Source organism: Dama dama, chromosome 24, assembly GCF_033118175.1.
Source record: "Dama dama isolate Ldn47 chromosome 24, ASM3311817v1, whole genome shotgun sequence".
NCBI lineage: Eukaryota > Metazoa > Chordata > Mammalia > Artiodactyla > Cervidae > Dama > Dama dama.
The window spans coordinates 59168828-59192787 of NC_083704.1; the positions used below are offsets into that span (position 1 = coordinate 59168828).

General features: G+C 52.4%; 1 protein-coding gene across 1 annotated transcript; it reads left to right on the forward strand.

The window, feature by feature from the left end:
- Positions 1 to 573: 573 nt before the first annotated feature.
- SLC6A1 (solute carrier family 6 member 1) lies at positions 574 to 17139 on the forward strand. The gene is made up of 15 exons (XM_061127590.1): positions 574 to 605; positions 1310 to 1639; positions 2263 to 2394; positions 2917 to 3017; positions 3770 to 3879; positions 4309 to 4441; positions 5446 to 5580; positions 6028 to 6131; positions 6441 to 6565; positions 7383 to 7495; positions 7847 to 7978; positions 9463 to 9565; positions 11329 to 11429; positions 12319 to 12486; positions 14753 to 17139. The coding sequence occupies exons 2-15, from the start codon at positions 1402 to 1404 to the stop codon at positions 14855 to 14857; spliced, it is 1800 nt and encodes a 599-aa protein (XP_060983573.1). The 5' UTR covers positions 574 to 605; positions 1310 to 1401; the 3' UTR covers positions 14858 to 17139.
- Positions 17140 to 23960: the final 6821 nt, after the last annotated feature.

The window sequence follows — 23960 nt, forward strand, 5'->3', positions numbered from 1 at the left end:
CTCAGAAACTACACAATGTGAATATCTTAGGGTATATCCTTCTTCTATTTTAGTTTAGTTTTGTTTTTTTTCTTTCATGAACAGTTTGGAGGGGGTGGCAAACATACGGTCACACTAAATGAACTGTCTTGGAACCTACTTTCCTCGCTCTCTGCCATGTTCTTAACGTGCTCTGTGATGACATTCCTACACATGTGGACAGAGGACACAGAAAAGTAGCCACTTCGTTTGGTTCCCCAAGGGACCCTGAGGAGCTGGGGCCCCTCTGTGGGTTTCTCTTTTCCTTCTGATAAAATTATGGAACGTCTTCCTTGCCTCGCCTTTGTGCCCACCCCCCACCGTGGTCCCAGGGGCAGCAAGCTCACTCCTGCATGTTCCCAGCATCCAGGGAACCAGCGACTGGTCGCATGTACCCACTGCGGTCACCCGGCTGGGTGCCTGTCCGCGGCTCAGATGGCAGGCTGCCTGCACCCCCGCTGCCTGCACCCAGGGCTGCCCGCAGCCTGTCTGCCGGCTCACCACCCTGTCTATCCTCTTTGCAGGCTCTCACCCCGCGATTGCAGAGGGAACCGTGGTGGAGCTGACCCAGCAGAGAAAACCATCAGGTAACGTCAACAACCAGAGTCCAAACAGTCGTCTGTGGGGTTCCTTTCTGAACCATTTGGGTGAAAAGCACCCTCATAGCCATTAAAAATTCCTTTTAGCCGTAATTCTATAAGCCAGAGAAGATTACCCCTCCCCCCATTTTACAGGTGGGGAAACTGAGACCAGAGCAATCAAGAGTAGTTTGGAATTTTGGTTGCATTGGGCTACTCTCCAAGCGGGCTTCACAGGCGGCGCTAGTGGTAAAGAACCTACCTGCTGATGTAGGAGGCGTAAGAAATGCAGGTTCGATCCCTGGGTCAGGAAGATCCCCTGGAGAAGCGAATGGCAAGCCACGCCACTGTTCTTGCCTGGAGAATCCCCATGGACAGAGGAGCCTGGCGAGCTACAGTCCATGGGGGTCACAAAGAGTGGGACAAAACTGAAGCAACTTAGCCTGGACAGTATTCTCTGAGCAGGACACATCGCAGACGGCACGTGTCACAGATGGCCAGCCTGGATGCTGGTCCAGGAGACGTCAGGCCATACCCTCACTCGCTGACCTTGGAAACAAAAGACACCTTCCTCCTGGAGCAGGAGCTGGTGGAAGGAAGAGGGGAGAGCCCTCTATGGCCCCCGGCTTGTGCATTATTTCATTGCTATATTGGGGAGGCTCTAGGATCTTGATACCTTCAGTGCCTATCGCCCCAACCCTCTGCTCTCCTAGGGTGACCTTGAGCCGCAAAACTGCTGTCCACGTGGACCGGGGCTGACATTGCACGTCCGTCTGCCAGGACCCCCGCGTCCAAACTCCGAGACATGGCAACCGACGGCAGCAAGGTGGCCGACGGGCAGATCTCCACGGAGGTCAGCGAGGTCCCCGTGGCCAACGACAAGCCCAAAACCCTTGTGGTCAAGGTGCAGAAAAAGGCGGCAGACCTTCCGGACCGGGACACGTGGAAGGGCCGCTTTGACTTCCTCATGTCCTGCGTGGGCTACGCCATCGGCCTGGGCAACGTCTGGAGGTTCCCATATCTCTGCGGGAAAAACGGTGGTGGTAGGTAGCTGGCTTGGCGACTTCCTGGTGGGGGCAAACCCCCGTGGAGGTGTTTTATGGGGTGACCTGGGGGAAATGGGTCCCCTAAAGACTCCGAGGGCTTCCCAGGTGGCACTAGTGGTAAAGAATCCGGCTGCCAGTGCAGAAGACATAGATTTGATCCCTGGGTTGGGACGATCCCCTGGAGGAGGAAATGGCAACCCACTCCAGTGTTCTTGCCTGGAGAATCCCATGGACAGAGGAGCCTGGGGGGGGCTACAGTCCATGGGGTCACAAAGAGTTGGACACGACGGAGCGACTAAACAACAGAGACTCCAATGGAAGTGCCAGGCCCCACTTCCTGTTTCTTATCCTTTTCCTAAGAATTCCAAAGGGCAGTAGTCCTCTGTCGATGACACCAAAGAGTTCACCTCTACATTTTGCAAAGTGCAGGGCCTGGGTTTTGCGCACAGGACGTCCTCAGGCCTTACTCTGGCTTTGGGGGCTGCCGTGGTGGCAGAATATAAGGCAATTGTGGCAGGGACCCCAAAACACCACCACCCCCAGCTCTGTGATGCTCTCTCTGACTGACCGGGTTTCTCGGAGCTCTGAGGCCATGAGTACCTCTGTTCTTGACCCCGCAGGGGCCTTCCTGATCCCCTACTTCCTGACACTCATCTTCGCGGGGGTCCCACTCTTCCTGTTGGAGTGCTCCCTGGGCCAGTACACATCCATCGGGGGCCTGGGGGTGTGGAAGCTGGCCCCCATGTTCAAGGGTAAGTGTGCAGAGTGGGGCTGTGGGCTGTGGTCATGCTCCTGCCCCCACCTCCGGGCCCCAGACAGAGGGAGCTGTCAGGTCGTGTCTGGATAGAGAGGAGCCTTTGCTGGAGGAAGGTGAGTGCTGGTGGTGATGGTCAGGAGAAGTCCCAAGCCAGCGGCCCCACCCCATGTCAGCCCGCCCTGTCCTGCAAGCTCATTGCCCCAGGAGGGGCTGGGTACGACCATTCACTTCCTTGCTCGGTGCCTGATGGACACTCAGGTTTACACATGGAGGGTCGTGCTTGCCTGGCTGACCTCAGCCCCTCTCCCCTCCCCTGCCTCCAGCCTGGGCTGGGCCCCAGCGGCAAGTCCCGGCTCCCTCACCCGCCATGTAGGTGTGACCTTAGCCAAGTCCCTGCCTCGCTCCGGGGTCTAGCGAGATTGGCGATGTCAAGGAAAGCAGTACCAGTGACAGGAGCTGGGCCGGTTTCTGCTAGCACTTTACTAAACGAGTGTCATGCTGGTGCATCTGCTCCCAGGTGTGGGTCTTGCCGCTGCTGTGCTGTCCTTCTGGCTGAACATCTACTACATCGTCATCATCTCCTGGGCCATCTACTACCTGTACAACTCCTTCACCACGGTCAGTGGCCCCTTGGCCTGCCCCCACCCTGAAGAAACCAGACCCAGACCGGCGCCCCCATCCACTTAACCACCATTCTGCCCCTAACAGGGCCATTCCTCTGGGTGGGGGTCATGGTTTGTCTTCAGCTGCCCTGGTCTCTCCAAAAGTCATAGCATTGTTAGCCCATCTTATAAGGACCCAGACAGCCTGGGTTCAAATCCTGACCCCTAGTATATACCAGCTGTGCAGCTTCAGGAAAGACACTTAACCTCTCTGAGCCACATTGCCCTTGTTTACAAAATGGGGCTTAAAGTAAAACCTACCTCACATGATTGTATGAGGCTTAAGGAATACATACATGTAAAGTGCTTAGAGCGGTACCCAGCAAAGAACAAGCATGGTGAATGTTTGCTGTTAACTTTGATGTGCAGAGCTCAGATGGGTGAGGTCACTTACCCAGGGTCATGTGGCTGGGAGGTAGCCCCAGGGTGGACGTGGAAGACCTTATGGTACAGCTTGGAGAGCTGGTTTTTGAGAGTGTAAAGCTCTGACGCTTAGGAGCTGTGTGATCTTGAGCAAGTTGCTGCCCCTCTCTGATCTCTAAAATGGGGAGCACAGCATGACCAGCACCCAGCAGCTTCTGGGAAGAGGAGATGACATGATGGCGTGAGGCGGCTCGGAGGACCGTGAGGATGCACGGTATGTCCTGGGACCACTGTTGTCAGCTCCTGGGGCTTATGGGGCTTGTCTGTGCGGCTGTGTCTTTGCAGACGCTGCCATGGAAACAGTGTGACAACTCCTGGAACACAGACCGCTGCTTCTCCAACTACAGCGTCATCAACACCACCAACATGACCAGCGCCGTGGTGGAGTTCTGGGAGTAAGTGCAGGGGGCTGTCCATGAGGTTGGGGGTGTGTCACTCGGGAAGAACGACTGTGAGAACAACAGTGAGCTATTCGCTGCAAGCAGGAAAGTGACATGATCAGACATTAGAAGGCTCCCTGGGGCTGGAGTGGGGACAGAGCAGAAGAGAGGATGGGGTCTTGCTGGAAGGCCGCCGCAGGCACCCAGGTGAGCCATCCTGGTGGCTGAATGAAGGCGCTGGCAGGACCCTTGAGCACACAGCCCCTTGTCCCCATTAGTTTAACTGGCACACAGTCTCTGCCCAGCTCTTGGAGCCCAGTGATCAGAGTTGTAAGCAGCATCACGGAGAAAGCTATCACTCGTGTCCACGCCCTGGGCACCCCCAGGTCACTTCAGCCCCCGCCAGCCCCACGTGACTTTGTCTTCCCTCCCGTGTTCCACCAGGCGCAACATGCACCAGATGACAGACGGGCTGGATAAGCCAGGTCAGATCCGCTGGCCCCTGGCCATCACCCTGGCCATCGCCTGGATCCTGGTGTATTTCTGTATCTGGAAGGGTGTTGGCTGGACGGGAAAGGTAAGGGGTCTGCACAGTGGGGACCTGCGGGGGATGGGTTTTCAGAGGGAGATCTCTGCACTGGGGGATGAGTCAGCTCCAGGGAACCTCATCCAACTCTGAGTTAAGCAGGTCCCTTCATTGCTCTGTGCCTCCTCAGTTTCCTTTCCTGTAAAATGGGAATAATAACATTACCTACCTTCTGGGAAGTTGTAAGGATTCAAGGAAACAGTGCGTGTCATGCTTTTAGCACAGTGCCAGGGCCTCTCGAGATTCCCCTGGGCTGGGCAGAGTCATCGCAAAACAGAGGGTAGATGTGGCTCCTGGACCATCAGGTGGTGGGACCTCCTGAGGGACTGTTTTGTATAATTAAAAATCACAGTGTTAGGAGACAATCAAACAGCATTCAGTATACAACACAAGAAACAAAGTGGTTTGTACTGTATGTTTTTTAACTTTAAACATGTTAATCGAAAAGGCAGGTATAGAATTGAGCCTTCTTTGTAGGAAAATGGAGTCATATATGCGAAGCCTCAAAAGAAGACATTAAAATATTAACATCGATGCACTCGTGTATTTGTTGGGCACTTATTGAGTGTCTACTATATACCATGGACATTCTAGCCACTGGGAAAACAGACATGAACACAACAAGTCCTGTCCCTCATGTAACTTGTGTTCTATGGGCTGTTGAAAGGAACTTTAATTGTGTGTGTGTGTTCATGTGGAATTTTAAAATTTCCTTGTCAAACATGTATTACTTGAATACTTTAAATGAAAATTAAAAAACTGGAGGGATAGAGAAAGGGAAGACATGGGTGCTGACCTGTTTGATTCGGATACCAAGGAGGGGCTTCAGAAAAGTGGCTATGCAGGGGGGGTTAGGAATCCAGGAAGGCTTCCTGGAGGAAGATGAACCAGAACCAAGCCCAGAGCCACAGCAGGTGTGGATGTAGGTAAAGTGGGGAGGGGGGAGAGTCTGGGTGTGCTGGAGGGGTGTGACCCTTTGCCCCCTTTCCTCCCAGGTGGTCTACTTCTCCGCCACCTACCCCTACATCATGCTGATCATCCTGTTCTTCCGTGGAGTGACGCTGCCCGGGGCCAAGGAGGGCATCCTCTTTTACATCACGCCCAACTTCCGCAAGCTGTCAGACTCCGAGGTGAGCGATTCTCCTGGCCTCACCTCCTGGCCTTCCTGGAGGGCCCGCACTGAGTTAAGAACACACCCGAGTCCCGAGTCCCCATACCAGCTTTAGGGTAAGTCATCACACATCTCCAGGAAAAGACCCTGATGCTGGGAAAGACTGAAGGCAACAGGAGAAGGGGGCGGCAGCGGGTGAGATGGTTAGATAGCATCACCGACTCAACGGACGTGAATTTGCGCCAACTCTGGGAGGCAGTGAAGGACAGAGGAGCCTGGCGTGCTGTAGTCCGTGGGGTCGCAGAGTCGGACGTGACTTAGCGACTGAACAACAACATCGCATGTCTCTGACTGTCTTTTGTAAACTCCGGGTGCTGCCTGGTAGAGGCGATTAGCGTACAAGGTCTTGGGGCCACTCTGGCTGTGATTCTAATTTTGACTGTTTTTTAAATCATTCTGCCTGCAGGTGTGGCTGGATGCCGCCACCCAGATCTTCTTCTCCTACGGGCTGGGCCTGGGATCTCTGATCGCTCTCGGGAGCTACAATTCTTTCCACAACAACGTCTACAGGTGAACCCCATGGCCACGCCCTCACGCCACGCCCACCCGTGGCCACACCCTCTGCGCCCCGGCCACGCCCCCATTCACAGCCACACCCCCTCCATGGCCACACCCCTCCCCTAGCCCTCCACCCATCTCTGAGCCAGCACCTTCTGGCCACTCCTCCTAGTTCTGCCCCTGCGCTGGTGGTTGGGGGTGGGCGCACCAGTAGCTCCCAAATACCCTGGTCCACCTGGTCACTCCATAACCACTGCCCACGGGGTCACCCTCCACCAGCCCCACCCTTCCTGACACCCTCCGCCCCCCCAACCCCTGCAGGGACTCCATCATCGTTTGCTGCATCAACTCCTGCACCAGCATGTTCGCCGGATTCGTGATCTTCTCCATCGTGGGCTTCATGGCCCACGTCACCAAGAGGTCCATTGCTGATGTGGCGGCCTCAGGTCAGCACCTGCACCGGCGAGGGTTGGGGGGAGGGGCCAACTGCACAGGCTTTGCCGTCTTCCTGGCCATCACCACCATGGCCGCCCCCCAGGCTCCCTGGCATCGAGTGTGCCTACCCCGCAGCCCTCCTTGCTACAGGGTCCAAGGACAGCAGCCCCCATGCACACGGCAGGGGCTCGGGGAGGCAGCGTGACTTGTCCATTCCCTTTGTGGAGAGCTGGGCAGGTCGTGTGGAAAGAGCATTCTTCACTGAGGTCCTAATCTCCCCTGCCCATGAGGGGAGCTTCCTAGCTGCCCGCTTTCCAGAGCCAGACCCCAGGGAGCTGGCAATCTCCTGTGTTCCAAGGAGACGCTCAAACGCAAACTGCTAAACTCCTTGAGCCTTATACCCTGTGCTCCCATCACAGCAAAGGGTTCTAGTGTCCAGTGCCCAGGCCAGACCCCAGCAGCATCCTGGTGCTTCCCTCATCTTCCCTCAAACCAACCAAAGCCAGCACCTGCCCACTCTGCCTCCCGAGCGTCTCTGCAGCTGCCCCTCTCTCTGCACCTGGAACTCTGCACCGCTAGCCAGGCCCCTGCCGTCACTCATCTCGTCTCACCGGTCCCCTTGCCTCTGAACCCAACCCTGGAGCCCCCGTGCCTCCCCCCCAGCCCCCTCCCACACTGTTTCTTTGTCTGGAAAGGGAGGCTGACAACACTCACTGAAAAGATGACTCTGAACGTGAGATGGGATGAAGCTTAGGAGGCGGGTGTGCTGGGGCGGGCGCGGGTGCTCAGGGCCTTGTGTTTTCTCCTCTTCTGCCTCTCCCTCCACAGGCCCCGGCCTGGCGTTCCTGGCGTACCCGGAGGCAGTCACCCAGCTGCCCATCTCTCCCCTCTGGGCCATCCTCTTCTTCTCCATGCTGCTCATGCTGGGCATTGACAGCCAGGTGAGGACACACTCCCTGGCACCTTGAGGAGCCCCTCCCAGCCTCCCGGGTCCAGGAACAAGCCAGGAGAGCAGCCCACTGTCTCAGGTCCCCGGGGACATGGCCACGAGTTTCAGACCCCCTAGAATATTCCAGCATGTGAGATGTGAGGGAGAGGTCAGCCACGTTGCCCAGTTTCCAGATGGGGAAACTGATGCCCAGAGGGAAGGCCCTCTTCTGAGGTCACGGAGGGAGGTGGGGGGAGAGTCAGGCCTGGATCCCGGGCTGTCCTGGCCCTGCCGGGCCCGAGGGTCAGGCTTTGGTGGGGGGCTGGGGCTGCCCGGGGCGCTGACGTCCGACCCCCCACCGCAGTTCTGCACGGTGGAGGGCTTCATCACTGCACTGGTGGACGAGTACCCCCGGCTGCTCCGCAACCGCAGGGAGCTGTTCATCGCCGCCGTCTGCCTCGTCTCCTACCTGATCGGCCTGTCCAACATCACGCAGGTGAGCGCGTTGGCACGCCTCTGCCGCTGCTGCTGCCTGGGGCCCCTGGCAGACCCTGTGTGCCTCCTCTCGTGTGTTCGCCGAGCACCGTCTCTGTGCCAGGCCCTGAGCCGTGACTCAGGAAGGCTTCCTGCCTTCAAGGGGCTCCCGGGCTGATGGGAGATGCAGACGCTGAGGGGGAAATGAGAACACAGCCTCCTCAACCTGACGTGGGACCCCAGCGACTGCTCCCTGGAGGAGGAAATGCAGGACTTAGCCTGAAAGACTCACAGAGTTAACCCGGGGAGTCAGGTTGGAGCTGGGCCTTGGAACTTGAAGCTATCCCTTCCTTTCATTTCCACATTCCTGTTTGTATACGGAGAGTGAGCAGGCGTCTCTGCATTCAGAGGCTTCCAGGGGACTTCCCTGGTGGCCCACTGGCTAGGACTCCAAGCTCCCAGTGCGGGGAGCCTGGGTTCCATCCCTGGTCAGGGAACTAGATCCTGAATGCTACAACTGAGGGTCCCACGTGCCTCAGTTAAACTAAGACCTAGCACATCCAAACACATAAATAAATTTTTTTTTCTTTAAAGAAAGAGCTTCCCAGTCTAGTTGGAAGACAGACACACAACTGAGGAATTACACAATAAATACAAATGAGCCTAAAGCTGTGAACACAGCCCCGTGGGTCTTATTTATGATCCGAAAAGCCTTCCCTGGATCCAGATGCCGTTCAGCCCCAGGTTTACTGTTCCTCTGTTACTCCATCCTTCAGAGTCGCTCACCACCTGCTGTGGGTCTGGCGTGACCCTGCAGATTCTGCAGTTAACGTGGCAGAACAAGACAGGAGAGTGGACAGAATGAGCAGCGGGGGTGGGAGGGACGCCGCCTGGGACAGAGTGGTCAGGGAGTGACAACTGAGCGGAAACTCACTGGTGAGGAAGAGCCAGCTGGGGGAGAGGTCTCACCAGGGGAGGACCGCACCCAGGTGCAGAGGCCCCGGCGTGGGAATGGACTTGGTGAGAGTGGGGGACACTCACCAAGGAAGGCCAGTGTGGAGGTGACGGAGTCGGGGGTTAGGTAGAGGGTGCAGAGCCAGATTGTGCAGGATGTTCCAGATACGTTTTGGATTTTATTTTATGTATCTTTACTTTTTATGTGTTACATTACGGTCTTATTTAAGTTATGGAAGAGCTTATGGGGGGAGACGTGACTCGTTTGACCTTGTGAACATGTGGCTCGAGTGACTAGTTCCTCTTTCTGCCCTCCAGCCTTCCCAGAAATGGGGTGTTTCTGCCCGCCACTCAGACGTTTTATTCCTAGTCCCCAGAGTCCACACCCACATCCCTGCAGGGCCGCAAGGCCCCCTGTCTTCTCTCTAATCTACTGTCAGGCCTTCTTGCTGCAGGGTAGCTGCCCAACCTGAGCAGCCTGTGTTGACCCTGAATTGAGTGCACTGGACCCCAGGGTAAGGGGACCCATTCTCCCCTCTTCTGCTCTTGCAGGGGGGCATTTATGTCTTCAAACTCTTCGATTACTACTCCGCCAGCGGCATGAGCCTACTGTTCCTCGTGTTCTTTGAATGTGTCTCCATTTCCTGGTTTTATGGTAAGCACCAACCCCTCCTTCCTCATTCATTCATTCATCCATTCAGTCATCCTTTCTCCAGTCATCATTCTGCAAATACAGCTTGAACACCAGACCTTTCCCATACATTAATTTATTTAGTCCTCACAGCAATTCAATGAAGTTAGCATAGGACATCCCATATTTGGAAGACACCTTAGCTGAAACTCCAGTACTTTGGCCACCTGATGTGAAGAGCTGACTCATTTGAAAAGACCCTGATGCTAGGAAAGATTGAGGGCAGGAGGAGAAGGGGACGACAGAGGATGAGATGGTTGGATGGCATCACCGACTCAATGGACGTGAGTTTGGGTAAACTCCGGGAGTTGGTGATGGACAGGGAGGCCTGGTGTCGGAAAGAGTTGGACACGACTGGATGACTGAACTGAACTGAACTCTAAGTTAAACTCCTTTAAAATGGGAGCCAACATTTCTTCATAAATTTTGGGATCAAAGATTTATTTGAAATTTTATTTAGAAAAAGAAATGTAAAACTACAAAAAAAGTTCTAAAGTTAAATATTTTTTAAAAGCTAAGCTATAATTAAAAGCATGTATTGTTTTAGAAGAGTAGTCATGCACGGTTATGAGAGTTGGACCACAAAGAAGGCTGAGCACCTTTCAGGTTGCTTTTTGAGTTGCAGTACTGGAGGAGACTCTTGAGAGCCCCTTGGATTGCAAAGAGATCAAGCCAGTCCATCCTAAAGGAAATCAGCCCTGAGTATTCATTGGAAGGACTGACGCTGAAGTTGAAGTTCCAATACTTTGGCCACCTGACGCGAAGAGCCAACTCATTGGAAAAGACCCTGATGCTGGGAAAGATGGAGGGCAGGAGGAGAAGGGGGTGACTAGAGTATTAGATGGTTAGATAGTCACCGACTCAATGGACGTGAATTTGAGCAAACTCCAGGAGATAGTGAAGGACAGAGGAGCCTGGCGTGCTGCAGTATGGGGATGCAAGAGTCAGACGTGACTAAGCGACTGAACAACACAGCAATAATAAATCATAGAACAAAGAATGCAGGACATGGCGATTTTTGTTTGTTGATTCTGTGGCCTGAGTTTCTAGACTCAACTGCCTGATAGTGAAAAAGCTGTCCTTTTGGGCAGTTTGGTTGTCATAGCAAGCTGGTGGTTTTGGAAGAAGTGTTCCCCTGGGTGCCTGGGGGGTCCCTGTAGTCCTGCCACCTCACCCTCCTCATCATTCTCCCTTCTTGCTCTCCACCTGGTCTGACCCTCCCAGGTCCTCATTATCAGTGACTTTGCTTTTAAGTCTGCGTGGCACCCAGTGTCCCTCTCATGAACTTCAGGACCTCCGCAGAGTTCTTTCTGCAAGACTGGCAATTCTTCCATGCAGTCTTACCAGTAGCCCCTCACGCATCAGATCAGCAGGGAAAACCTCCTTTGCCCAGCAAAGCTTTGAAGGCGTTGCTGGGAGAGATGTTGAGTGGGAGGGACCTGAAAGGTGGGGCTGCTTCCTGTAGGTACATCCTCGTGGTGGTAGATGGTTTCACCTTCAGGTGACTGCCCCGCTTGCAGGGGGGGGCTTTGGTTATTGAGCGCTTAGCTAACAAGGACCCCCTACCCTGGAGCATTCGCCCTGTGTTACAGACGAGGAAACTGAGGCTCAGAGAGGTTAGGTGACTTGGCCGTGGTCGCAGTGTGAGGAAGCAGCAGGTCGGGGCCTTGAGCCTGCAGTTCCCCACTGCTCCCTTATCCCTCCTGCTCTCATCCCACCTGTCACAGGCGTCAACCGGTTCTACGACAACATCCAGGAGATGGTCGGCTCCAGGCCCTGCATCTGGTGGAAGCTCTGCTGGTCCTTCTTCACCCCCATCATTGTGGCGGTAAGGGCAGGGCCAGACCGGACCCTGGGGTGACTCGGGGCCAGAGAGAAACTTCCGGAGCCAAAGGCAGATGGAAGGGCTCCAGACCTCTATTCCCTAGGAATACTGCTCTCTCCCATTTGTGCTGAGCATTTCCTCTGTTCCCTGGAGTCTTCACGAACCCCAGCACAGCGGCTGTCTTTGCCCCACTTCACTGCTGCGGGGGCCGGGGCTCACCAGCCAGCCTCACCCAGTGGGCATCTTACCACTTGAGCCTACCCTCTTCAGGCTCAAACCATGTTGGCCTGATTCTGAAGCCAAACCATCCACATGGGGAAGCCCCGCATTCTCAGCATCCCTCATTCTCTCCTGCAAGGGGAAACTAAGGCAGGAACCGGCCTGGCAGGGACCACCCCCCCCAGGTCCTTGCAGTGGGGCTGGGCCACTGCATATATTGTGTCCTGCACAAGGGCACCCAGCCAACGGCAGGCTGGGGGTGACCTCCCACCCTTGTTCTGCTTGGCACACTGGTTGCTTGGGACGAAGGGAGGCCTTTTGCGATTGGTCCTCCCGGAGGAACCACCTTTTGCTATTGGTTCTTCCAGAGCGGATGTCTTTTCTTATTGGCTCTCCCAGAAGGGAGGCCGTTTTCTATTGGCTGTCACAGAGAAGGCACCTTTTATTATTGGTCCTCTCAGAGATGGTGGCTTCTGTTCTACACGAAGTTACCTTATGTCCTAGCAGTGGCCCCGGGTGCAGGATTCCCAAGATGCTGGGCCCTTGTGGGGGCCGTGGGCAGCACCAGGGCAGGGGTGGAGCGCAGTGGACCTGCCATCTTCAGGGTCTAAGGAAGGGCCTTGGCAGTCCAGTCTGGGTGACCGCCTGGCCCTCCCTCTCTCCCCCTCCCCAGGGTGTGTTCATCTTCAGTGCTGTGCAGATGACCCCTCTCACCATGGGGAGCTACGTCTTCCCCAAGTGGGGCCAGGGCGTGGGCTGGCTCATGGCCCTGTCTTCCATGGTCCTCATCCCCGGATACATGGCCTATATGTTCCTCACCTTGAAGGGCTCCCTGAAGCAGGTAAGCCTGGGCCTTACCCTTCCTGCCGCTGGGCCCCTTCTGTGCTGTGCTGAGCACCACCCCACCCTTGTGAGCACAGTCTGCCTGGGGAGCAGACAGGTCGCTAGCCAATGACAGTAGGGTGTCAGAGGTCACGATTGGGGTGAACCAGGGAGGTGGGTTAGCTCTGCCTGCATTGAGGGGGGTTAGAGAAGGCTTTCTGAAAGAGGGGGCAACAAAGAAGAGGCCTACGGACAAACCACACTTAAAAGTAGAAGCAGGAAGGAAAGATACAAACGAACTTCTTTACAAAACAGAAATAGATCTACAGACATAGAAAACAAACTTACGGTCACCAAGGGGAAAGGAAGTAGGGGAGGAATAAATTAGGAAGTTGGGGTTAACATATATACAGTAATATACATACAGCAGATAAGCAAGGACCTACTGCGTAGCACAGGGAACAATACTCAATAGTTTGTATTGTAGTAACCTATAAGAGAAGCAGATCTGAAAAGAATAGATATATAAAATAAATGATAGAAGCAGAGAAAATGTCCCTGGAAGAGGATAGGAAGCATGTGCAAAGGCCCAGGGGTATAAACGGATCAGTGTAGCTGGCAGGTAGAGAGGGGAGGCATGCAGGGAGGTGATGAGAGATGAGGCTGGGAATGTAATAAGGTTGGACCAGATCATGAAAGGCTTGGAAAACCAGGACAAGAACTTTGGACTTTATCCTGAGGGTTGTACAGAGCCATGAAGGGTGGAATCAGATGTGTTAAGAGCCTAACTCGAGACCTCATGAAAAGCACGCTGCCCCTAGCGGGGGCCCCCTGACACATACCAGGTCCATAGCAGCTCTTGGTTAAATTATATTGAATCCTCGAGTGAACAAGGCTGTGCTGGAGGTCCAGGGGCTGAGACATTGATGGAGTAAGGGTAGGCTGGGGGATTGGCCAAGGACGGAGGCAGGGCCACAGCTGGGGAGGACCTGGATCCGTGCTTCTCAGCCTGACTGCCCTCCAAGAGGTACCTGCCAGACCCACTCAGAGCCGGCAGGAGGGGCTGCAGGTCTGCAGCACAGGGAAAACGTGGCAGAAGCCTCTTCTCCACCCCTTGCGGTCAGGTATTAGCAGAGCAGGGCCCTTACGGCCTTTTCTTCCAACTCCATGTCCAAGGCTTTTGTCTCCCACAGTTCTCTACTAAGTCTCAGAAGGTAGTCAGGAAACGGGAAGGCTCATCTGAGGACAGATGCTGATGGGGTAGGATGGGGGGCGGCGCGTGCAGAGAAGGTGGGTCAGAGTCACACCCCATCAGCAGACATGCTGTGCCAGACGCCACGGTCAGTGCCGGGGACTCAGCCCTGAGCCGCAGTCCCGTCCTCACGGGCATCCCTGGAGGCTCAGCAGTAGAGAATCCACCTTCAATGCAGGAGACATGGGTCTAAGCCCCTGGGTCGGGAAGATCCCCTGGCGGAGGACATGGCTGCCCACTCTGGTATTTTTGCCTGGAGAATCCCCATGGACAGAGGAGCCTGGCTTTGCAAGTCCATGTAGTTGCAAAGAGTCAGACACAACTTAGGAACTAAACTACCACCCTGGACAATACATTCTAAGAGAGAAAAGATCCACAATTAAATAAAGTCACGCTTGATGGGGATGAGCAATATGGAGAAAGGGGGTTTAGGGGGTGCTGGGCAAGGGCTCCCTGAGGAGATATCAGTGAGCCGAGACCTCAGGAGACAGGTCGAGCTGTGTCACCATCTGAAAGGATGGATGTTTCAGTCTGCGGGGACAGCAGGGGCCCTTGCTCAGTGCTGAGGGGGCTTGCCTGGCTAGAGTGGAGGAAGTGAGGGGGTGAAGGGAGAACAGTGAGGTCTGCAGTGAAGGGGCGGAGGCGGGGATGGGGGGGCCAGGTCCTGTGGGGCCTTGTAGGGCTTTGGTGAAATGGGGGCCACCGTTGGGTCCGGAGGGACGTGGTCTGACTTCTCTTTTCACCTAATCCCCCACCCCCCCACCCCACCCCCGCTGGGGTGTCAAGAATAGAATGAAAAGGGTGAGGGGCAAGAACTGAAGTAGAACGGGGTGCTGCGACCGGCAGGGGAGTTGCTACAATGACCCACGTGAAAGGGGGTGGGCGTGGCCCCGGGGGGAGTCAGCAGAGGTGCAGGAGGGGGCTGGGAGCTCCGGCCTAGCAGGCCAGCAGGCAGGAGGGACCTGGAAAGTGGGTGGGCCAAGGAGAAGCCAGCCTCCCGCCATCCTAGCGCTAATCACTCTGTGGCCCACAGCGGATCCAGGTCATGATCCAGCCGAGTGAAGACATCGTGCGCCCGGAGAACGGTCCAGAGCAGTCCCAGGCCAGCGGCTCAGCCAGCAAAGAGGCCTACATCTAGGGGTGCGGGGCGCCTCGCCCACCCATGCTCTCACCCCCCGCCCCGGCTGCGCGTGACCACCACTTGATGTCTGAAGATACCGTCTATCTCAACCTACCTCGAGTGGCGAGTCCAGACACCATCAGCAGGCAAACAGAGGGAGGTGGGGACAGTCACACCCCCGGGGTTGGGGGGCTCCCACCGTGGGAGGAGTAGATGCTCGCCGGCTGGTGACCTTTATAACCCGGCCTCCCTCCTCCCCCGTCAGCATCGGCCTGTGTGGCTGCTATAATAGATCTTTTTTACTACCCCACCGGCCAGGGAGAAGCGGCGAGGCTGTGGGCTCCTGGCTTTTAGTTTTAATTCCTGACTGTTCTCCTACTGCCGAAACCCATGACTGTTATCTCCGGCTTGGCAGGAGTTGGGTTCTGCCAGGAATGCTGCTCTGTGTGCGTGAAAAGGCTATTTTCTGTATAATGGGCATTTCCAGGGAGAGCTCACCTTTAATAAGAGCAGGGAGCCAGTGCTATAGTGTTCTGTTTTTCTCCTTCCCGAGGCAGCTTGACACCCCCGCCCACCCCCGCAGGTCTGTCAGTGTTCCCAGAGCTGCTTTTTCAAGCAGCTGATCCAGTAACCTGTTTCCCTTCCACCCAACTGAACAGGCATCTCTGCACTAAGCTTCCAACTTCCTCCCTCACCCCCCACCCCACCCCCTTCCACACTCCTGGCCAGGCCATTCCGAGGGCACCTGGCCCAACAGTGATCCTTCCAGACAAACCCCCTGCTCCTCGGAAAATGGCTGCAAAGCACAATTGATTTTTTTAACCACCGTTGGTGGTGGAGGGGCTCTGATCTTGCCGGGGCCGTTTCCTAACCAGGAGCCCTTTTCTTAGGCCAGCCTGCTTTGCCGAGCACAGAACCATCCATAGGAAATGAAGGTGAGGCTCTGTGTTTGACTGCAAAGCAGATCCAGTGGTCTTAACTGTCTCCTTCTTGAACCGTCTCCCTTACGGCCGCCCCAGTCACGCCTGCTGCCCTCTCCCCTCCTCTGAAATTCCCCAGTGGGCATCCCCTCGCTGCCACTAAAATCCACCAGCCCAGTAACCAAGGGCTGGTGTTAATCCAGACCCCCTCCCCAAGTGCTTCCGAGATTAAAACTGCTTCATTGGGAGGCAGTGTTTGTTCTTTTCCAGAACTGGGCTCCACGGTGGTGGTGGTGATGGTGGCAGATCCAGTGAAGACAGTTTCTTGCAAGCTCCAGCAGCTCAACAGCTTCTCATTTGCTGGGAACATGGGTTCCCGTGTAGCAAGTCATATGTCGTGCCCTGTACTCCTTAGCTAGTTAAACTCACAAGCTGTGTTTTACAACTAATCCTTAATAACTATGGTAAATAACTGTGACTGTGGGTTTTTTTAAAATCTTTCATCCTCATCCAGAAGTGACCAGCATACCAGTTCTTGCAATAAGGTATTACCCTCAGAATATCAAGCACATTCTTATAGAGAGAGAAAAAAAAAAGTTCGTGTATGCATAGAAATGCACACATATGTACATTCATCCTCACGTGTGGTACCTAGGGTCTCATTTGATATTGTGTAGGAAATCTCACAACCTTTTCCTGAAGTCATCTGTAAAATAGTCTCATCATTAAGGCATCCCAAATGCCAACTGGTGAATCCAGGATCAAAATGCATATGTATTGTTAAATTATAGGGTTTAGAACAAAAGGAACCCTTCTCTGTGTCTCGTGGTCCCACCCCCTCAGCCTTGGCGTGAATTCCTTTAAAATAAGGGCAGGAAGACTTCTAACTTTCTCTTTGTTCTTCATTCTGGAACTAAGAACAAGTCTTTCGAAGACAAATGCAGCGTATTTAATAATGTTTGTAAGCAAATCTAAGTGAGATGTTTGGCAAGAAATCCCTTAACTGATTTCCATCCAAACCCACATATATAGCACAATATTACGTGTCGTACAATTACTGTGAGAACTGTGAATACGTGTAACTTTTTTTAGTATTTGCCCTGGGGAGGGGAAGATATTGTATTATCATATATGCTTTTTTTTTTGCAATAAGGGTTTATTCTCAGAACACCAAGTAAATCTATCTCTATATTAAAAAATATATGTAATATATACATATTCAAACTATATACAGAGCCTGTTTTAAAAAAATTACAGTATTATTTAGTAAAATGATCTGTTCTATGGACCAAATGTAAAATATTTATAAATGAAGATGCATTTTAAATGTCTATAAATGGTGTTATAACTAGAGCACGGGCGTTATGTACGTTTCTAAGAATATAGAGGAAAAAATAATAAAGGTTCTATGATATACAATGTTAGACCTTCAATTCTTGGGGGTGGGGGCACAATAACCTCTTTCATCAGAACAATGATAGACACACACAAAAAACACTAAAATATTTTCCCCAACAGAGAGAGATTTGGGCTCAAAATCGAGGGACATGGAGCTGGACTTCTCCCAGAGTCTTGGAATGAGTGAATAGAAAATGATTCTGAGCCACGTAAGGGAGACGGTTTCACTGTTCTAAAACTGTAAGGCGGTCAACTAAATCAAGGTCTAAAGCTAGCATCATAGGAGCATACTTAGTTAACAACACTCACTCTCTGTGACTCATTCCTCAAAATATTTAATTTTAAAATCTTATTTAAAATTTGAATTCTACAGAGAAGTTTTAAGAATGATTCAACAATCACCCATAGTCACCAGCTTTGGTCCTGTTGTTTCTAAGTCTGTCTCTCCATCAGGTTCATCTGGGAAGCAGAAACGCTCCGAGTGTTATGGGATAAGGGATTTATTATAGGAACAAGCCTTTTACAGTTGTGGGAGAAATAAGGGAGTAAGGGTCTAAGAGAGTTGGGAGATCAGAGGATAGTCACTAATGAGAGGAGGTATGAGTGGGCCTGGTACATATGAATGGTCAGCCTTTTCCGATGCAGAAAGTTGGCTGAAACACTGTATGAAAGAATCCAAGAACCCAAATTCAGGGACGTTTTATAAACCAACTGGCCTATGTTCTTCAAAAATGTCAAGGTCAGAAACGGCAAAATGGAGGAATTTTTCAGATTAAGGAAACATGACCACTGAATGGAATGCCTCCTCCTGAGTTAGACACTGGGCCAGAGGAAAAAATACTTTTATTCTTTTGTGATAAAGGGCATTAGTGGGCCATTAGGTGGAATTTTAATAATCTAAAGATTTTAATAAGGTTAGATGATAATATTGTGTCAGTGTTAGTTTCCTGATTTTGACTTGCTTCGTGAATACGTATGAGAATATCCTTGCTTTTAGGAAACACATGCTGAAATAGGAGTGAAGGAATACCTTGTCTACAATTTATTCTCCAGTGATTGAGGAAAAATAACAACTTACACCTCTGTGGTATGTACATGTGTATGTTGTGTGTGTGTCGAGTGGGAAAGAGATGAAGGGACAGGCACACGTGGAGAAAGACCACCTGATAAGTCTGGGGGAAGGTTGTACAGAAATTATACAAGTTTTGCAACTTCCAAGTGAAGTTATTTAAACAATTGAGGAAGACCTGGGTGTCGCCTTCATCTGATGAGAGCTGCGCAGGGCTGTGGGGATGGGAGTTCCTGCAGGGGTGAGGCGGAGAGGTGCACACAGGCTTTGGTTTGCACCAGGACCACTCCTCTCTCACACTCCTGCCGCTGGAACTGTCCCTTTTCTTCTGGAAAGCCCCTCCTTCAGGTCTCAGCCCAGAAGTCACACCCTTGGATGGTAACAGGCTCACGCAGCCAGGCTGCTTGTGTGTGTGTGTGTGTGTGTGTGTGTGTGTGTGTCGGGGGGCCCTCCTAGCTGTCAGACCTGCCGGGCGAAGTCATCCCCTTTCTGCTCACTCAGTCTCCCCCACTGCGGCTGGAAAGGAGTGGCTGTGTCTCATGGGTCTTTAGGCGGCCAGGACTGGCACAAAATTTATCACAGGCTGGTGCTCAAAAGAGATCCACTTTTGGTTTCTGATTCTTGAAATTCAGCATATCACGATATACCCTAACTGTTAATAACTAAACCCTGCTTAACCCCTGGGGCTTCCCAGGTGGTGCTAGAGGTAAAGAACCTGCCTGCCAGTGCAGGAGACATAAGAGGTACGAGTTTGAACCCCTGGAGGAGGGCATGGCACCCCAGTCCGGTATTCTTGCAAATCCCATGGACAGAGGAAGCTGGCGGGCTACAGTGCATAGGGTCACACAGAGTCAGACACGACTGAAGTGATTTAGCACGCACACGTGCCTAACCTCTCTCTCATTAGTACCCACAAACCTATAAGGTAGTGGCACCAACCTGACCATTTCGCTTGGGTCCCCTAAAAGAGTTCTCCTGCCTGGTGCTGTTCAAGTTGATAAAACAAGGGCGAGTTTGGTTCAGAAGCAGGAGAAAGCTTATTGCTTCCAGCACAGAATGGGGAGATGTGAACTTGCTCTAGAGCACACGCTTGCTTGTGCAGACAGGCCTTGGGCGGGGTTGCCTTATAGCGATCTCGGCTCGCCTCTGCACATGGCCGGCAAAGCCAACTGAGGTGTTGGCCCCACGGCATTCTGAAGCAGGAACTTGGTTCTGAAGAGTGCAGAGCCCCCGGTGTGAAGCCACATGGTGCAAAGCCTCCGGGTGCGGCATCCTCTGAGCCAATGAAGACTGCACACACAGGAAAACTAAAGGTTAGACTTGATTTTTATTACCCAGATTCCACTTTCATTTCCTGGGAGTTATTAGCGGGCTTTGCTGGTGACACATCCCTGCTCCATATCCTGCCCCTCACTGTCAAGAGGCCCTGAGGGGCGCTAGACCGCCTTCTGTGACTGCTTCTTGTGGGTTTGGGGCATCATCAGAGCCCCCTGGAGGGGCAGAATGCTCCCCGGCTGCCTTTAGGTATGTCTGGGTTGCCCCCAGGATGCCCAGGCTTAGGCCCTGATTGTTCGCATCCCCGAGCCACACCCATTTGTCTCACCTTTTGGAGACAAAGGACACCAGACAATGTAAAGTTCCAAAAGGCCAAGATATTAACAAGAGAATAACGGTCACCTGTCAAGTGTTTGCTACAAACGTGGGTCTCTGGGTCCTCGGCCTGCGGGTCAGGGCGAGAGGGCCCTGGCGTCCAGGCCTTGCCGCGGCTGAATCTTCAGGTCAGTGAGGGTCCCACAGGTAGTCAGGGGGTCGCTGCCCCAGGTCATCTCTGCAGAGGTGAGGGCTTGGGGTTCTCTTCCCTTGAGTGCGAGGCACGCATGGAGCGGTCCCTGTGACTTCCGGTCAGATGGATGGTTAGGGTCGCCCGGTGGGGCCCGTCCCCTTAGGGGTGAGCTGGGCTTGGCAGCTGCCGGTTTGCCAGGATTTTAGATGCACTTATCCCTAGGATAAGTCCCTCGGGTCTGAATGGGCCTGATCTGTGGGCCTCTGGTGGGTTTTGTGCTAGGGTTACTTTTCATGCCGGAAGTTACCACATCCTCAACTAATCAATTCAACCCATGTGCAGCAGTGGTAAAGAATCCGCCCACAATGCAGGAGACTTAGGTTCCATCTCTGGGTCAGGAAGATCCCCTGGAGGACGCAGTGGGTTCATTCTAGTGGGACGAAAAGTTCGTCCTTTTTGCCTTTTCCCCTCTCTTATAAAACCGCTCCCATCTGTGAACCATTACTCTTTGGGGTTTGGGAGAGGCTGACGTCTTAGATTTGGGGTTACATACTTACCATGTATGTACTTACTAGAGGCAACCCACTCCAGCACTGTTGCCTGGAAAATCCCATAGACAGAGGAGCCTGGCAGGCTGCAGTCCATGGGGTCGCAAGGAGCTGGACACGGCTGAGCGACTTAGCACACACACAGACAACAACCAGTGATGTGGGGCTTCCCTCACATAGGGAGTTCTTTGCGGACCCTCCTTCATGGCTTGATGAGCCGCAGTTTGGGGAAAGAAGTATTGCCCTTGTTCACTAACTAGACACCCCCAGATCTCTGTTGAAGCCCCATTTGGGGCTTGTCTAATTCTTCCTTTGTGTCAGCTGGGGAGTAGTTAGATGGATCTGGCCTTTGAGGTGTGAGAAGCGGTTGCCAGCTTTCTGGCTCTAGGGCGTCTCTTGGGCAGTTGCGTCCCCCTTGTTGTTTCATTTTATTAATTCTGCATCTTCCTGTTGCTGACTCCTGCAATGGATCACTGCCACATGATTTTTGGGAGCTGTACTAGCCAGGTTTTACCGTTTACAATCTGCAGGAAGCATACCTGTTTCCTTACAAATCGCCGTGTGTGTGTGTGTGTGTGTGTGTGTGTGTGTGTGTGTGTGTGTGTACAGGATGGTGTATACATACTGGGAATCTATAAAGATTTAAGACCTTCCCTCCCTGAGCCCTGAGGCTCAGGTGAGGGCTGTCAGCAGGGCCTTTTGAGCAAAATCCCTGGGGTAGGCTTCTTACTTTCTGTGACTTGGGTCTGGGCGGTCACTGCATACCCCACCCGTCTTTTTTCCTTTTCCCCTCTCTCAAAACTGCTCCCATCTGTGAACCATTACTCTTTGGGGTTTGGGAGAGGCTGACTTCTTAGATTTGGGGTTACATACTTACCATGTAAGTATACCCCAAAAAATTGAATTGTATAGTTTAAATGAGTAAATTTTATGGTATGTCAATTATATCTCAATCAGAGGAAAAAAAAAAAAAAGCATCAATCCAATGAACCCCATGATACTAGCTTTAAAAGCCGAGATTCCCAATCTCTCTCAATGAGGTGTGAAACCACTCTAAGGCTGAGATTTGTCCTGCTTGGAAGGCCCTTGGACAGCGAGGAGATCAGAGCAGCCATAAGATTTGGCCTAGTCTGTCATCCTCCAGGGGCCCCGTTTCTGTGGGTAGTGGGGTGGCAGGATTCAGTGTGTGTCAGGTTTTTGACGTAGCCACTGGGTTGTCTAAAAGCATAGTCTGAACTTGAGTTGACCTTCTGGGGGATAGCCATTCTGTTTGCTTAGAACTAACTAAAGCTTGAACTTGGTGTGGGGTCTGTCTATATAGTGATTGACCCGATATTAACTTTTAACTAAAGCCTCCTTTTGCAGGGTTGTGGTAACTTCTCCAGTTCATAGGCAAGGCGGCCCCCCTTTGGCGGTTTGATCTGATTGTTTAGAGAAATAAGCAATCACTTGAGCAAGGGGTCCCAGTTTCGGAGCTAATATTTGAGGGGGCAATCCCCCTTTGCTCATGAAAGTAAAGGTCCAAGTGTTACTTGTGTCCGACTCTTTGCAACCCCTTGGACTGCAGCCCACCAGGCTCTTCTGTCCATGGATTCCCAGGCAGGAATACTGGAGTAGCGTAGCCATTCCCTTCTCCAGGGGACCTTACCAACCCAGGGATCAAACCCAGGTCTCCCACGTTGCAGGCGATTCTTTACCGTCTGAGCCACTAGGGAAACCCCCAAAGGTCAAAGGATTTAGTTAATCTGAGAGTGACAGAGCCAGACTCAAATATAATTGCTTTCCAATTATTAAAAGGCCCCTTTGTATCCTAAATTCTATTTGGAAGGGTCATTATCCTTTCCTTTCAAATTTTCATATAGAGGCCTAGCTATTAGACCATAGTTAGGGGTCCAGATGCTAGAAAACCCAGCCATCCCCTGGAAACCCTTAAGCTGTCTTCCACTGTTCAGACGGGTGAAGCTGTAAATGGTTTCTTGCCTTTCCTGGGGCGGCTTCTCTGACCTTCTGTGAGAATGAAGCCTGGGTAAATCACCCTTGTTTGTGACATTTGAACCTTTTTCCTGGACAGCTTATATCCTTTAGTGGCTAGGTGTTTCAGAATGGTTGTAGTATTTCCTCAAAGTGTATCTTTTAGGTCTTTAGCTAAAGTTTCCCCCCAAATGATGGGGGGCTTTTTGAACCCTTGGGGCAGGACTCCCCAGCAGTATTGTTGTTTTTTTGTTGTGTGTTTGGGTCCTGCCACTCAAAAGCAAGAATTTCTTGTTCTCCTCATCAGGGAGAAGGCGGCGTTCTTACTGGTGGGACTCAGCTATGCTGCTCAAGGATTCAGATCCAAGTGCCGAGCAGCGCATCTCTGCGCACGGCCTGCCATCACTATCTTGAATTGTGGTGTCATGGGCAGAAGTGTCAGGTGCAGAGTTCCTGCCACCCTAGGAACTCTGGTCTGAAGAAGTGGGTGCAAGGCCTCTGCCTGCACACCCTATGAGAACATGAAACTAGACTAAGGGCAAAGGAAAACTATAAAAGAGAATAGACATTTTTATTACCCACATTCCATTTACATTCCCTGAGAATTGTTTATGGATTTTGCTGGTGACAGTAGGCCTGATTACTTCCATATGATGGATGAAAAAATAATGCTTAGAAAAATGAAGAGATTTTTCCATAAAAAAATTTTATCGAATAAGTGAATAAGCAAATAAAGTAGAAGGTCAGAGTGTTCTGTGACCCCAGAGGGGTCAAAGGTATGTGCACCAGGGGTGGATGGGAGGCAGACTCCAGTTCGCCTGATGGAAGCACATTCTCCTGGTCAGGGCTCTCCAGCGGTAGAACAAGCTTCCTTCGTAGTGACTGAGCTCCCCATCCCTGGGGGTATGCAAGCAGAGAGCTCCACTTTGACAGAGTTGGCTGCACACCCAGGTGGGATGGGGGGTTGGCTCTCCTGATAGCAGATGGTTTCTAAGCAGGTCCAGTGGGAAGAAGGGACTTGGGATACCAGAGACCTGAAAATAAGCACTTACCCTCCTTCCTCTTCCCTCCAACCCTCACTTCAAGAATAATACTCCCCCAATGTCTTGTTGTTCACTTCATGGCAAATAGATGGGGGACAAATGGAAACAGTGACAGACTTTATTTTCTTGGGCTCCAAAATCACTGTGGATGGTGACTGCAGCCATGAAATTAAGAGACACTTGTTCCTTGGAAGAAGAGCTATGACAAGCCTAGAGAGCATACTAAAAAGCAAAGACATCACTTTGCTGACAAAGGTCCATATAGATACAAAGCTATGGTTTTGCCAGTAGTCATGTACAGATGTGAGAGTTGGACCCTAAAGAAGGCTGACTGCCAAAGAATTGATGCTTTTGAACTGTGGTGCTGGAGGAGACACTTGAGAGTTCAT

Bases quoted from the DNA above. Each gene is read 5' to 3' on its own strand.
- SLC6A1 (XM_061127590.1), top strand. From the start codon at position 1,402: ATGGCAACCGACGGCAGCAAGGTGGCCGACGGGCAGATCTCCACGGAG. The intron at 3,880-4,308 runs GTAAGTGCAGGG...GTGTTCCACCAG, and splicing joins GCCGTGGTGGAGTTCTGGGA to GCGCAACATGCACCAGATGA. The intron at 12,487-14,752 runs GTAAGCCTGGGC...TGTGGCCCACAG, and splicing joins TGAAGGGCTCCCTGAAGCAG to CGGATCCAGGTCATGATCCA.